At 47.4% G+C, this 16,287-nt stretch overlaps 1 protein-coding gene across 1 annotated transcript in view; it reads right to left on the bottom strand.

The window, feature by feature from the left end:
- Positions 1 to 16,287, bottom strand: part of SLC9A8 (solute carrier family 9 member A8) — a 66,982-nt gene that overhangs the window by 14,244 nt on the left and 36,451 nt on the right. The window contains exons 8-10 of the mRNA XM_065892755.1: positions 11,806 to 11,949; positions 6,356 to 6,494; positions 4,736 to 4,841 (exon numbers count right to left, since the gene is read on the bottom strand). Coding sequence (XP_065748827.1) covers positions 4,736 to 4,841; positions 6,356 to 6,494; positions 11,806 to 11,949 — 389 coding nt within the window. The remainder of the gene's footprint in view (positions 1 to 4,735; positions 4,842 to 6,355; positions 6,495 to 11,805; positions 11,950 to 16,287) is intronic.

The following is a 16,287-nucleotide window of genomic DNA, read 5'->3' as shown; positions in this document are numbered from 1 at the left end:
CTGCAGAGCTGAGGCTTTGGAGTTCTTACCCTGAAGGGAAAGTTAACCCCAGAGGAGCCTGAACCACTTAAGCTGTGAATCACAACCGCTTAAGTTGTGACAGGAGCGGCCTTCCGCCCACGTCGTCATTCTGCCTACAGAACGAGGTCATCATAGCCCACGGGAGTCCCGGTATTAAACAGCCACTGCAGAAAGCCAAAGGTTCTGGAAAGTCAGCTCTGACAGTGAAACGTGGAACTTCCCGTGGGACTAGCATCAGGAGAGGCCACTGCCAGAGGCCCAGCAAGCTTTCCTCCACAGAAAACAAGGAGACAGGCTCAACGCAGCAGGCGTCTGGCTGGCTGCTTTAGTCTGGTGCACTGTAGGCTAGGGGTTGGAAACCCAAACTCCTCAGGGGCCAGACAATAAAAATAAAGATAAAAACAATAAGTGGGTGAGTGGCACATGGGCAGAGAAGGCACAAGCCCATCTATAAAGGGCTGATGGCAGCCCTGTGGATGGAGGCCTAGTGCTGACCAGTCTTCCTTCCGGTTTTTGAGAAACTCCAGAAATCTGTTTCTTATGGGAAATCTTCCAACTTTTTTTTTTTTTTTGGCCGCACCACACAGCTCGCTGGATCTTAGTTCGCTGACCAGGGATTGAACCCCGGGCCCCCGGCAGTGAAAGCAGCGAGTCCTAACCACTGAACCGCCAGGGAATTCCCAGAAATCTTCTGACTTTTAACGACAGCAACTAACTGAAGTGTTTAAACATTTTCTGTAGAGGTAAACAAATCCCATTTGGGGGCTGAATTTGGACCATACAGAAATGGGCCCTCTGGACAACAAAAGAGTGACCAGCCAGCCACGACCTTCATGCCAGTCCAGTCTGGGGTCGGGGGAACTCCCAAATCCCGGGGGCTAAAGGAAAGAGTCAGGGTCAGCAGTGGGTACAAAAGCTGCAGGGACAGCTCAAGTGTCTGCCCTACGTGCCCTCCCTAAGCCCAGGTGACTTTACCACTTAGACGACCCTCACCCACTGCAGCTGCCCCCAGCACAGGCTGCAAAGACACTGAAGGGGAAAACAGTCCAGCAGGCTCACTCCTGGAGATAAAAGGCCTGGGGATTTAAAACATGCCCTGGAATGAAGAATCCTGATACATTTACTTCTTTCAGAAGGCAAGTTCATTTAAGGAAGTAGATAGCAGTGCAGCAAGCGGTCAGCCTCTGAAGGAAGGCAGGAAAAGAAGAGAGGGAGGGAGGAGGGAGGAAATCCACTTCTAGTCTCAGTTAAATCCATTGTTTCAAATGTAATTAAGGAATAAAGGGATTCAAATCCAAAGGGCAGGAGTTGAAAGGGTATTGTGTACAATTTCTATTGCACTTAACTTTACTGCCGGTAAAACATGATGTACTGCTTGAAGGCTGAGTCAGGCCATAGTCAGTTTTGTTTGTTAATTACCCAATAAGGAACATATTTTGCTATAAAAATTCTGAACTCAGAGGTAAAGAGTAAAACAAGACTCTCCATTCACACCACCTGCCCAGAGGTAACTACTATACAGTTCAACATGCAGATTGCCAGCTCTTTTACTATGCCATTATAAAGTTTATCTGTCTTTAAAAAAAGTAATAAATAGGGTCTTCCCTGGTGGCGCAGTGCAGGGGACACAGGTTCGGGCCCCGGTCCGGGATGCCTCAGAGCAACTGGGCCCGTGCGCCACAACTACGGAGCCTGTGCTCTAGAGCCCGTGAGCCACAACTGCTGAGGCCCGCGCGCCTAGAGCCCGTGCTCCGCAGCAAGGGAGGCCACCGCAATGAGGGGCCTGCACCCTGCGGCGAAGGGTAGCTCCCGCTTGCCGCTAGTAGAGAAAGCCGCACGCAGCAGCGAAGACCCAATGCAGCCAAAAAAAGAAATAATAAATATATTTTTAAAAAGTAATAAACAGTATCATATTACAGATATGACACGTATTACTGGCACAGTGATTTTTTAAAAAGCCCTCCAACACTTGGCTTTGCGTGTGTAACAGAATGCCAACTCCTTCCCAGGCCTACAGGACCCTGCGGGATGGGGTCCTTGCCCTTCTGTTTCAGCCACGCTATCCTCCTGCTCTTCCTGGAGCAAGCCAAGCTCCCTCAGATCTACCTGGGACTCTCAGCACCTGCCGCTCACGCCGCCAATCACTCCCTCCCCAGAGCCTCCAATGCTGGCTCCTTTTCACCACACAGGTCTTAGCCCCAGTGCCACCCCTCTGAGGACACCTTCCTGACCCCCTACCTCATAATGTTCTTGCCCCCGTGACACTCCATCACATTATTCTGACTTCTTTTTTTCACATCACTTCTTACTACCTGAAATTACCCTATGTGTTTGCTTACTTGCTTATTATCTTCCTTCTCCAGGCAGAAACCTGATCTTGTCTTGTTTATTACTGTACCTCTGAAACCAAGGAGTGTTCTCCGCACAGGGTAGGCATTAAATAAATATTTACTGAATGGATGAGTGAAAGGTTTTTCTTTTTCTTTTTTAAATTTAATTAATTAATTAATTTTTGGCTGCGTTGGGTCTTCGTTGCTGCGCGCGGGCTTCCTCTAGTTGCGGCGAGCGGGGGCTAGTCTTCGTTGCGGTGCACAGGTTTCTCATTGCGGTGGATTCTCTTGTTGCGGAGCACGGGCTCTAGGTGCGTGGGCTTCAGTAGTTGTGGCACGTGGGCTCAGTAGTTGTGGCTCACGGGCTCTAGAGCACAGGCTCAGCAGTTGTGGCGCACGGGCTTAGTTGCTCCGTGGCATGTGGGATCTTCCCGGATCAGGGATCGAACCCGTGTCCCCTGCATTGGCAGGCAGATTCTCAACCACTGTGCCACCAGGGAAGCCCCAGAGTGGCACTTTTATTATGTCTACTTCATGTGAGGAAGTGGAAGCTCAGAGTGGTTAAGTCTGCTCTCTGCAGTTACACAGCTAATGAGAGGTGGAGGTGGGATTCAAACCGAGTCTGTCCGGTGCCCTTAACCGCTGTGTTCTAGACACACAGATTTAGGTAAATGATTCTTAGGGAGAACGTCCTGTTTGGTGGCCATGGTAACCACTTCGTCCTTTGCGACAGTCAGGAAAAGCAGAGCACAAAGAGGAAGGAGGGGACAGCACCAAAGCCACCTTTCCTGTTTGTACCCTTACATTAACAGGGTGAGCCTCCCCTTCTCTGAAAACCCGGTGTGACAAACATCCCACCGGCAGAGTGTGGGCAGAGCCAGCCCGTCACCCAGAGGCGGACAAGTGTGTCCTTGGCTTGCATGTGCTCTTTTCGGCCCCATTAGCGTGCACGGCAGAGGTCCCCAAGGAAACGAAACCCCTACAAATAGAAAACACTGCCTCTCTGAAGAAAAGGCAAGAAAAACACTCCCTGGTCTTAATCACACATTTCAAATGGATGCATGAAATATATCTTTGCCAACAGGTACTCAGTGTTCATCTCAAAGGGGTGGGGAATGATCTAGAAAAACAGAGGTAAAAATAGCTAGGCTAGAGCCAAATGACTCACAGGTGGTGTTTATGTAAGTGCCAAAATTCAGGAAAGATAAGAGAGGGAACAGGACGGCAGATACCGGGATGAAATTATCCAAGAGAGCCGGCTTGGGATTAAAAACAAACGAGACCCTGAGCTTTACAAAGTTCTCCAGGGAAAATGGCCAGAGTCCTCTCTGCCTCCTCCTTGGCAAGACCTGCTCACAGAGGACCCATGTGTGATGCCAGACAGTGACCTGAGGGAAGGAGAATTCTGCTCAGCAGCAGGGGAGGAACAGAAAAAAACATTTCAAGAAACTGATAAAAACGTACTACACTTGATAAAAGCCATAAACTTACACAAACCATAAACCCATGAAGTTCAACAAATCCCGAGAGGAAGATAAAGAGAAGCACACCAAGGCACATCAAAATCAAACTGCCACATGCCCGTCAGAATGGCTAGTTTTTAAAATTAAAATAAGTGTTGACGAGGATGTGAAGCCGCTGACACTCTCTCGTACATTCTGGTGGGGATGCAAATGGCCCAGTCACTCTGTAAAACACTGGGCAGTTTCTGACAAAGCAAAATATACACCTACCATAAGACCCGGCAACCTTACTTACTCCTCGGTATTTATCCAAGATAAATGAAGATACGCACATTAACAGCCAAAATCTGGAAAAGTCCAAATGTCCTTCAAAGGGTGAATGGAAAAACCGGCTCAATAAGAATGTAAAACTACTGATACAGCAAAAACGTGGTGTCTCTCAAGAACATTATGAAAACTGAAAGAAACAAGTCACAAAAGACTAAAAACTACATGATTCCCTTTATATGACATTTATATTCTGGAAAAGGCAAAACTATAGTGGAAGAATGCAGGTCAGTGGGTGCCAGGGCCCAGGGACGGGCTAAGGGATTGACTGCCCTCGGCAGTCTGACCCCATCCTTTGACTGAAGGCCCTTCAGAGGGCTTGTTTTGAGAGAGAGGCAACATTGGAAGAGATGTTTTGATCTCTGCTACAGGATGGCGGGTAAAGAGAAAGGTGACCGTGACAACACTGAGTTCCTGGATCCAGCCAGGTCTAAATCCAGACGTATCCCTAGAGAGCCAGCTAGTCCCCTTTACTGCTTAAGCTCTGAGTCGTGACTGTCTCTTATGATTGAAAGTGACCCAATCGACATAACCTTTCACCAGGCAGGACCACGGACCATCAACCCCAGCATTTCAACACTCTCCGTCACTTACCTGAGAGTGAGATTCCTTCTGCGAGCCCATATGGAAGATAAGCAAAGATGATCATCATGCCAAACTCCAAGGAAGGCGTCTTCCTCAAGTCAATATGCTTTAGCACGTAAATGACAATTGTCAAGGAAAAAGAATCAAAGGACACTTACGGCTGATCTAGAGAAGTCACAAAACAGCTGCCTTCCAAATAGAGAAGGTACACAATGGATACAAAGATTTGGGAACATCTCAAGGTAACAGGTGAAAATTTGTCATTATGGGTTTTTTTCTTTGCAGGGAGACTCTTGTTTTAAGGAAGGGCATCTGACAAAATACTAAGAGATGTAAATTCCTGAGACAAACGGTAGGGGAAAACTAAAGTCACCCTAAGTCATTTCATTTGGAAATGCTGACTTGGAGGGCTGGGAGCCACCGCGGGATGGGTGGGGGGCGGGCTGTGGGGAGCTGGGGCTGCAGACAGACTGAGGACACCCCACACTGCCAGGCCCCTTCCAGGACCGTGTCCCTCTTCCACTCCACTGACCACATCAGCTGAGGTCACTAATGGGGCTTCCAGAATCCTGGGGATCAATGCCCCATTGAAGGACCTTCTCTCCTATTCCTGGACATTTATAAACTCATGTTCCTGTGAAAGGAGAATCTTCCACGTATTCAGATGTTGTGCACATGCCTGTGCTGGAGCCCACAGCACCCATTTACTGGGGCTTCATTAAAGAAGATGCTCTCCCCGCCCGCCCCTCCGCTCTTTTAAATAAACAGATAAATACAGAGGAAAATACTGAACTAGAAAAAGTTTTCTTTTCCATTCCGTTTATTGATGCAATATAAGAAGCTGTCAGCTGACTCAACAGCACCTTGAGACTTCTGGACATAGGAACTGAAGGGAAAATTCAACAGGATGGCAGACAAACACGCCTGTCTCAGGCAGAAGAGGCTTTCCTGGCCGGCCATCTGTGAAACAAACTGCTGGTGGAGGAGGGCCAGGTGGCCATCTCCCCAAGATGCATGCAGGCTTACGCTCACACAGAAAAGGTCTGGTGCCTGTTCCTGTTTTAAATGTGACAAATTTTCTACAGCAATAAAGGTGTCAGCGGCCTTAACAAGTCTCTTGGCTTTTATGGCTGGAAAAGCATTATGGGTTGTTAAGCCACAAAATCAGTGTGAATAACTTAGATGGAGCTCACTTTGAAAGTCTCTTTTCTGGTTCTTCCAGATAAATACTTTCAGTGGTGTAGAGATTTTCTCAATTTGACATTTTCAAAGGAAATTAATTTCCGATTTCCTTAATATGAAAAGTGAGACAGCAGAAAATGAAATTCATCTGAATGCAGTTATCACACTCTGGGAACTGAGAAGACCCCAAAGTCAGATCTGATATTCAACAGTGTACATGTTTTTTAAGCTTTGAAAAGTGATATCCTAAATTTCTAATGTTAAATTTTAAAATCCTTGAGTTTAAATTAAAGTGTTCTTCAAACCAGAACTAAGCATAAAAATCCTCCTTAAATACAACTTTAGACTAAAATTGGTCCCCTTAAGGAACTGGAGAAAATGACGAGAGACGGATGTAATTAGGAATAATCTTCTCAGCCACATGTGTTCATCATAGTAAAAGGATATTAATGCAGAGATTAAGCCAGTGAGAGTGCCGAGTGCTGCTGAGCCAAAGAACATTTTGAGGAAGTAGCCAAGGGCTTGTAAAAATGTTTGCCACCCACTGACATCTGACATATTTTTTCTTGTTAAACCTTCAGCTGTGCTAGGAAATAAAAGAAAAAAAAGAAAGAAGTTAAAATGTTATAGACAAAGTTATTAGAAATTAACTTAGAACTCAAAACTTATTTCTGGCTTATTCTCTCATTCATTCATCATTCAACCCGTTAGTCAAACACTTATTTGTTCACCTACTTTGTTCCAGGCACTGTGTTAGTTTCTGGGGGTTCAGAGATGAGAGCAGGTGCCTGCCCTTAGGGAACTCTATAGTCTAATGAGGGAGAAAAACAAGATGGAGGGCTTCCCTGGTGGTGCAGTGGTTAAGAATCCACCTGCCAATGCAGGGGACACGGGTTTGAGCCCCAGTCCGGGAAGATCCCACATGCCACGGAGCAACTAAGCCCGTGCACCACAACTACTGAGCCTGTGCTCTAGAGCCCGTGAGTCACAACTACTGAGCCCACGTGCCGCAACTACTGAAGCCCACGCGCCTAGAGCCCGTGCTCTGCAACGAGAGAAGCCACCGCAATGAGAAGCCCGCGCACCGCAACGAAGAGTAGCCCCTGCTCGCGGCAACTAGAGAAAGCCCACGCGCAGCAACGAAGACCCAATACAGCCAAAAAGAAAATAAAAAACTAACAAGATGGAAACTAGGACCATCTCAGGAAAGAGCAGAGAGCTGTAGGAAATACACGGTGGGCATCGAACTCAGACTGGTGGGGGTCTAGGAAGGTTCTTTATGACACATGGGCTGGGTTTCAATTTAGGATAAAGAAGAGCTAACCAGGTGAAGAAATGAGGGAATGCACCCAAGGCAGAGGGGAGAGCATGTGTAGAGGTAGGGAGCCCCAAAATACTAGCAGTGTATCTAGGAGCAGGAAGTTACACAGACGACTGTGGATAGAACACAGGAACTGGCTGCTGGGGGAGGGGCTGGCGGGGAGGACAGTGGCAAGAGTAAGGCAAGAGCAGCAGGCGGGGCCAGGCCCTGTGAAAGGCTTCCGATGAACCAAGCTAAGGAGTTGGTGTTTCATCCTGAAGGTCCTGGGGAGTCACAGGAAGTGTTTTCAGTGTGGGGTGGGCGTGGGGGAGTGGGGATCCTGTGGGATAAAACCCGAAACTGAGGCTGTGGCATGAAGTCAGACTAGAATGGAGCCTCCTGAAGAAGAAATATCAGTGGGTAAGGCCCAGAGTGGGGATTTGGGAGGAGACATCAAGAGGAAGAATTGAAAGCGCTTTCCTTTCACTGCCACAGAGCAAAGAAAAATGTCAGCAGCCATTAAATTCAACTGTTGGTTTTATCCCCAAGGGTAAAACCACTGTACTATTAAAAGAGTTATTCTCATTAAATATCCTCCTCCTGCTGAGTCCACCTTCTCTCAAATCCATCCACTTCTCTCCCTCCCTCCCCTACTATCCTCCAGCTCAGGGCTTCTGCCTCACGGATCTCTCTCTCTATACATCCTGCTCTTCCTAGGAGAACCCATTCTCTACTCAGGGGCCTGAACGATCCCTTGAAAATGCACATCTGATGGAGTTACTGGCCTGTTCAAAACCCCTCGTCAGTCTCCTGCTGCTTTCAGGGGGAAGCTTAGGCCTCTGAGCCTGACGGACTCTTCCCCACCACACCTCCCATCCCATCTCCTCCTCATTCGGGCTGGGCTCCACTGTCACTGACACCTCCCGGTAGTTCGTAGGTCGTATGTCACTCTTCCTGGGCTCCAGCTGACTCTGGCTTGTTCTCAGCACACAGGGTCAGTGACACTCCTTCAGGGACACCTGCCTTCACATAGGCCAGCCCATTTACAGGCTCTCCTGGTGCCTGACTTCTCCACAGCAGTGGAACTAGTGAATCATTCCATGAGGACCATGCCTGTGTCCACCTTGTTCACTGCCATATGTCCAGGGCCTAAGCAGAGCCCAGCACACAGAAGATACTCAACAAATTTTTGCTGAATCAGTAAACAAAACAAAGAATCGTCAATAGTAATGTTCAGCTTCATTAATTAGCGTTGCATGAACTGGTATAATTTTAAAGCAGGATAATTTGTGATAAAAGGGTGGCTCGGTCAGATAACCTCAGCCTTTTGTGGTGATTTGCAGCATAATATAACATAATAAAGGTTCTGAGAAGTCCTGCAAAAAAGAAAACCAACTTTTTTCACATAAAAGTTTTCTAAACTCACCCCAATAGCCCCATTCCCTTTCTTTGCCAGCAGATCCCATGTTAACATCTCACCTTGGGGAAAGCTGGGAACCAATAAGTTTCTAATTGGGAAAGTACTTTTGAAGGCTAAGATCACCTCTAGGTCCCAAATGGATCCGTGGGCCGCGAGCATAGCATCCAGCGCCCTCATTTCATTACCACAGCTGGGACACTGGCTGGTGTCACTGCTTTCTTTTCATGCAAAGGAGACTGAGGCCTAAAGAAAGTGGCTAACTGGGTGAGGTCACACCAATGGTTAACAGCAGACCCAGGGCCGAGGCCAATGGTTTCTGAACTCAAGATAAATGAAGGTAGAATTCAGACTCTTTCTAGCCTGGAAATGTCATGCATTTTATTTTTTCAGGTCATGTTCCTCACACCTTAAAGAATAAAAGACAATGTTGCTTCAGGATCCACTTCATGAGCTTTAGCTGCAGCTGCAGAGAACTAAAGGTTTCCTCTACCACAATTATTGTAAGAATAGATTGTCATAGTAACAAATCAAAGCTAAAAATAATTTAATTAAGGTTAATGAAGAAACAGAAGATACTCAGCTTTCTGGCACTTATGAAAGTGAAAACATTAAAACAGGGGTAATTCATTCACATATTCAGTTACAAAGATAAATGTATCATCATCAGATCACTTTGAAAAACAAGATGTGATTCTTCCTTGTAACCAACGAAAGCTGACAACACCTCCCCCCTACACTGCAAAAACAAGGCAGTCCCACCACATCCCCTTTCTCCCCCATCTGCTGCTTTCACCGGAAAATGCCTACGGACTCACAGGACAACCCATCTGAGTCAGAGACTTAGGTCAGTGACTCCTACCCCAGCCTGTGTACCGGTAAGTAGTGGAGGTGAAGGCTGGAAACCATATATGCATGTGGCCCCCTGATTCAATTTTGGAAACTGTCATCATAGGTGAACTTGGCCTTCAAAAGCACTTTTCCAGGAAGAATGTATGGCTAGTTACAATGACTCCATCCTTTCTCATTTTAAAAACAAAGTATCTCCTAACCTTTGGCCTTTCTGTGGCAAAGGAGACCTGGGAAAGCTCAGAAAAGATCCTACTTCTGCCAGATTTAAGAAAAAAATAAATTAGAGACAAGGCAGTTGAGTTTAGCTCCTCATGTATAAGAATAACTCATGATGTCACCTCCAATTTAGGCACAATTCCTTACCACAAATGTTCAAATGCACATCCAGGACACAAGATAAAGGTAAAAACCAGAAAACTAAGACACTTTCAAAGTAGATCTTAAGAAAAAATATCAGATTTTTTTTAAAAGCTCTTACAGCATGATATATAATTTCCTAATAAAGGTACAGAAATTTTTGCCAAGAGAAACATGAAAAAGCCAACAATAGGGAACTGGTCAAATAGATCACAGTAAATCCATAAATAGATTACAGTAAACCCATAGAAAGAATACTATGCAACTAGTTAAATGATGTTATAAATATAAATGATGTTTATCAACTCCATTCAATGGAAAAGTTACAATACAGTATATACCCATCTAAATAAATTACATGTACCTTCTACCAAATTGTTAACTGTAATTATGTCTTGGGAGTTACAATGCTTGCATTTTTTTTCTTTTCTTTCTTTCTTTGTGAGTTTTCTAAATTTTATATACAGAATATATGTATTATTTTAGAATATATACATGTTTTTGTTTTGTTTAAGGGTCTGCTGAGCACCTCTTTCAATTAAGCAACATTTGGTAAGTTCTTCCTGCAAAAGCAGGACAAAAACAGGACAAACAATAGCTAGGGGACAGGAGCAGAAGAGGAAAGGATCTCACATTAACCGATGGCAGGTGCTTTTCACATAGTAGATTTAACTACTCAATCCTCAAATCCAATTCCAGGCTGAGGCATTATCACCCTCACTTTACTGTTGAGACACCTGTGGCTCAGAGAGGTTAAGGAGCTGACCCAGGGTGTCACACAGCTGAGTGGCCATCACTGGAACTTGAACCCAGGTCAGCCTGACCCCAAGACCTGGGCTCTTTCCACGATAAAATGTTCTTTTATTCCAACATAAGAATGCTGAATATAGTCTATAGTAAGGCTTTTAAGAAAACCACGGAGTGGTTATGCTTTGCAAGGAATCCCACAACAAAGGAAACAAGTTCAAAATCAAAATGGAAAAACTATTCTTTAACAGAACACATAATGGCCCCCCCAAATTCTTTTAGCTCATCTCTGATACATTGTCCAGGGCTCTTTTCTCCAACTGCTTTGACTGTCTGTACCTTCTTGTTTTTTGGTAAAACTGTCTGGGTCTCCTGTCCATACATGAACACCACAAACCTAGGAGTGCAAGGAAACAGCCCCGCATCCGACAAATGGATTTGAGATGAACTTAGACTCATTTGCTTTTCCCAATGACTTCTTGACATGTTATGGCTCATCTTTAATTTCTCAGTTCCTATCAACAAGGGCAGTATACCAATGAACAACTGAAAAAGATCTGCAATTTCCAAAGTAGCTTTCACATAATAGCATCTTAAGGCAGGATGCCCGTGAATATCACTACCGTACCTTACAGCTGCGAAAAGGAAGGTGACGTGCACCAGCTCACAAGTGGGAGAACAGGGCCTCTGTCACATGCTTTCATCTGGAACAATGCTGCCCAAATACTGATCCCTCAGCTGGCTGCTCCGTCATCATCTGGGGACTCACCCCAGACCTACTGAATCGGAAGCTCTCAGGGTGGCACCTGGGAACGCTATATTTAATAAGCACCCCCCGTGATGCTGATGAGAAGCTGGGCTTTATTTATTTATTTAGGCCACACCCCATGGCATGTGGGATTGTAGTTCCCTGACCAGGGATCGAACCCACACCCCCTGCATTGGAAGCGTGGAGTCTTAACCACTGGACCTCCAGTGAAGTCCAAGCTGGGTTTAATTTAAAAGCACTGCTAAAAGGTAGATCCTAAAAGGCAGATTCTCCTCTAATCACCCTGGGCCTTGACAAGATTCCTGGGGCACATCAAGGCTTGTCAGGCCAGAAAGATGGAGAAGCAGTGAACCAATCACCCAGAGGATAAGCAACGGTACACGCAGCTGCACGGAAATATCTGCCCCTCTGATACAAGGCCCTTTAGTTCTGTCACGTGAAGAAAGCACACTTACTTGGTCAGGACAATGGAGACCGCATCGTTGAGAATGCTCTCTCCAAAAACCAGCATGTTGAGCACTGGGTCCACATGAAGTGCATTGAAAATAGCAATAGTAGCCACTGGATCAACAGCAGATATTAGGGAGCCAAATGCAAAACTGTCAAAGAGAAAAGCAAGGGGTAGTTCTGTAACGCTTAACCCCTGGTCCACATAGTAAAACATTAAACTCAGAGATGGTATTTAGTATAACAACAGTACACGCTGTAGCTGAAGGAACTACAGAAGATGGTGGCTTTTTCTCCACTTAAAATACCTGCTAATTGACACTGTGGGTGGAGAAGTGAAAGTCCCACTCTACAAGCTGTTGTTATGAATGGCCTGGTTTTCCACTGAGAATACCAAGATTTTATTTTGACCAATGACAGAGGGAAGACTTTTGCTTAAATACACGACAGCCATCCCAGCCTTCTTGGTCAGAGCAGCTGGAACCATGGTGGCCCAGAGGGCCTCCCCTAAACGGCCCATGTGCTCCTGGGTCTGACCTCTGCTTTGCCCCTTGCCACCAGGCCACCGGAGTGCCATCTGTGACCGACGCCAGCCTCCACTCAGATCTGCAACATCTAGGAAAGTGCCAAAAGCCAGCAGCTACTGCAGCCTGCTTCAGGAGCTGCGCAGCCTGGGAGGCAGACAGCGACACCAGTGCTGCCTACCACCAGGCCAGCAGCTCTCACCCCAGTACCCACGAGGGTCTAACTACCTCCAACAAATGGGCATTAACCGCCTAATATGTTTCAAGCACTAAGGCTTTTTTTAAAAAAAACATTTATTTATTTGTTTATTTATTTGGCTGCATCGGGTCTTAGTTGTGGCATGCAGGCTCTTTTGTTGCAGCACGCGGGCTCCAGAGCATGCGGGCTCAGTAGTTGCGTTGAGGGCTTAGTTGCCCCACGGTGTGTGGGATCTTCGTTCCCTGACCAGGGATTGAACCTGTGTCCCCTGCATTGGAAGGTAAATTCTTAACCACTGGACCACCAGGGAAGTCCCAAGGCTTATAATAATAGCAAATATTTATGTGGCACTTACCACGTGCCAGGCAATGTTCTGAGCACTTTACATATAGTAACTCAATAATCCACAAAGCAACCGTATGAAATGGTACTAGTATTGCTCTGATTACATAGGAGAAAAATGAGGGACAATGAGGTGAAGGAACTTGCCCAAGGTCAGACAGCTAGGAGGTGGCAAAGCCCGGATCCAAACACAGGCCATCTGGCTCAGAGTGGGTGCTCTTAGCCACTACGCTAGATACAGCAATACCCGGAGGCCAAGGTCAACTTAGAAAAGGCGAGTGTTACACAGGAAGTCAGGGTGATGAGAGAAAGAGTAATATGGCGGGGTGGTGTGGAGGCATGGGGGTGGGGCCCACTTAGATCGGGGGGTCAGGAAAGGCCTCTCTGAAGAAATGATGCTTATTTAAATGAGGGTCTACCTGACAAGAAGCAGATGGACAGGTCAAGACCTGGGGGCAGTGACCAGAGCAAGCTACCTCTGAGGTGGAGCAAGCTTGGTTGCCTGAGAAACAAAACAGTGAGCCTGGCAGCAGCGCAGTGAGGGCAAGTGGCTGGAAATGTTGGAGTCTGGGAGGGAGGCAGGGCTGGGTCACCCCGCGGGGCCTTGGGGGCCGCCTGAGGAGTCAGGACGATTATTCTCGCAGCCCATTTGTCTTCTTCCCCTTAGAGTTCTTGCAAGCCCTTGTCGCTTCCCTCAAAAGGCCTTGCCTGGCACTGCTTTCCTTCCAGCTCAGCAGAATGGTGAGGTCTGCCCCCTTCCGCAACACAAGGAGCCACGAGGGGACAGCCTCGGGTAGAGACGTGAGCCAGAGCCCATCCACCTGTTTCCTGCCCGCACCAAGCTTGCGGTCTGGGAGGGATGAGGAACTACCTGGCCTGGGGACTGGAGCGTGCTCTGTCCACCGTATGTCACCAGCACGATCATCTGGCTCCGGGCTCAGGGAGAGGAGTGCTGGTGGGAAGGGACGTGTGGCTGCCCTGCCCCACACAGTTCTCTTCATAAACCGATAATCTGGCGTACCGGTTTCCGTGGTGGCGCCCCGAGTTCGGTTAATGTGAATTCACGCAGGAGGGCCTGCTCACTTCAAAGATGGCCTCAGCTCCGACTTCAGTTCCCAGACTTGCCCTGTCCTCACAGAGCTTGTGGCGTGCATTATGAGCTGTGACTTCACCTGCCTCTCACCTCACTGTGAGCGCCCAGAGATATTTGGGGAAGGCAGGCAGGAGGGAGGGATCCGGGAGGGAAGAAAAGGTAACTCCACCGAACAGCTGCCAACCCGGGAGGCCATGATTTGTTGGCAGCTGGCCTTGAGGCCCTTGCTCTGCAACCCACAGAGATTCTTCTCTCCCCTCTCCTTCTTTTATTCCCACTCTCATCACCCACAGCGACATAACAGAGGCCTCGAAGGAAGAAGAACGTCTAAAAAGTACATCTTGGGGACTTCCCTGGTGGTCCATTGATTAGGACTCTGCTCTTTCACTGCCAAGGCCTTGGTTCGATCCCTGGTCAGGGAACTGAGATCCTGCAAGCTGTGCGGCGAGGCCTAAATAAGTTAAAAAAAAAAAAAAAAAAAAAAAGTGCATCCCAAAGTGGGGTGGGAGCCTGGGAGTGTGCCGCAGGTTGTGTGCTGGGCGACGACTCCGTGCGGCTCGCGGGCCCCTCCCTCCATCCCTCAGCAAGCGCACAGTGGACAGCACCCACAGCCCCACTGGGCTCCAATTTCCCTTTGTGGAGCCAGGCCTCCTCCACTCTCCATCCCTGTATTGCGTGGGGCTCTAGGAGTAAGCAAGGGACCCAAGCCTGGTCAGAGGTCCATCGCCAGGCATTTTACCAGGTCATCAGATATTAGGTTGGCCCTTTTGGTGGGGACGGCGAGGGTGATCGCGAGGCGAAAGCCATTGGTGCTGCCACGTGGGGTGAGCGCACCTGAGGATGACGTCGACCAGGGAACAGCTAAGACAGAGAGAGGAGAGGTTCCTGACATCACAGACCCCCAGAGGCTGTCATGCAGGAAGCCATCACTCCGGGGACACTTCTGTTCTACGAGTCAACAAACTTCTTTTTTGCTAAAATGAGTTCGTGTTGGGTTTCAGTTGCACTGAAAGAGGCCTGACTGATGTTCTTTGTCATAGTTCCTGTGGCATCCTGAACTGAAAACCAAATAGCAGGAACTAGAAGACGGATTGATGAGTGGACAGAGGGATGGAGAGATGGAAAGATCTGTGGTTAAAGCAAATCCAGTGAAGACAGTGACTGTAGAATCTAGGCGTCATGTGCGTGTCCACTGCACAGTGCTTCACCTTTTCTGTGCGTTTGAAATTTCCATAATAAAATGTTGGGGGAGAAGTGCTTTGCATAAATTATGGAACACATTTAGCTTTGGCTGAGACTCTAAATTGGGCCACAGTGTTTCTGACAGTGAACATGGAAAGTCGGAAATACGAACTGCCTGAATCATGGAGAGGTCTGAATAGAAGCAGGCATTGAATCTTGCCCGCAGCTGTTCCACGTCACAGCTTATGACCCAGGCTTTTAAAAGGCCAGAAGCCAGAAGTTCAACTGAACAATGTGTTTTCTTTATTCCATCATCTCGAAAGACAGCAACGCCAACAAAACAAAAAGAAAATGGACTGGGGGACTTCCCTGGTGGCACAGTGGTTAAGAATCTGCCTGCCAATGCAGGGGACACAGGTTTGAGCCCTGATCTGGGAAGATCCCACACGCCGTGGAGCAACTAAGCCCCTGCACCACAACTACTGAGCCTGCGCCCTAGAGCCCATGAGCCACAACTACTGAGCCTGCGTGCCACAACTACTGAAGCCCGCACACCTGGAGCCCGTGCTCTGCAAAAAGAGAAGCCACTGCAATGAGAAGCCCCACTCGCCGCAACTAGAGAAAGCCTGTGCGCAGCAACGAAGACCCAATGCAGCCAAAGATAAATTAAAAAAAAAAAAAGAAAATGGACTGGGATGGTGAAATAATTTAGGGTGTATCTATGAGTGAATTAGCTCTCCAGAGGAAACACCAGTGAAGTAAAACCTTCTGTGCAAAAAAGTTATTTTTATGTTTCCTACCGTGCAGAGGTCCATGGGCCTCATGTTTGACCTGCATGGTGTTCTGAAAAATGGATCAAGTTGGCAACATTTAAAACAGGAAAATTCCCTATTAAAATCCAGAAACTTGGCCTCTTTTGGAAAAAAAACAATTAAGTATCTGGCAATTCTGGGCCCATGTTCCCACGTGGTAATTAGCAGGTGGAGCTAAGAGGTGGCTGTCCCCTTCAGACGATGGGCTCTCCGGCTCACCACTGTCACCACCTCCAGACACACACCTGGCCAGCTCCCCTCTGTGAAGGGTTCTGCCAGGCCCTGCAGCTGTGTGGGTTTGCGACTGCTGGCTAATTTCCCCCAGAGCAGCCCCCATC

Source organism: Phocoena phocoena, chromosome 15 (assembly GCF_963924675.1).
Source record: "Phocoena phocoena chromosome 15, mPhoPho1.1, whole genome shotgun sequence".
Taxonomy (NCBI): domain Eukaryota; kingdom Metazoa; phylum Chordata; class Mammalia; order Artiodactyla; family Phocoenidae; genus Phocoena; species Phocoena phocoena.
This window is presented reverse-complemented; position numbering and strand designations above follow the sequence as displayed.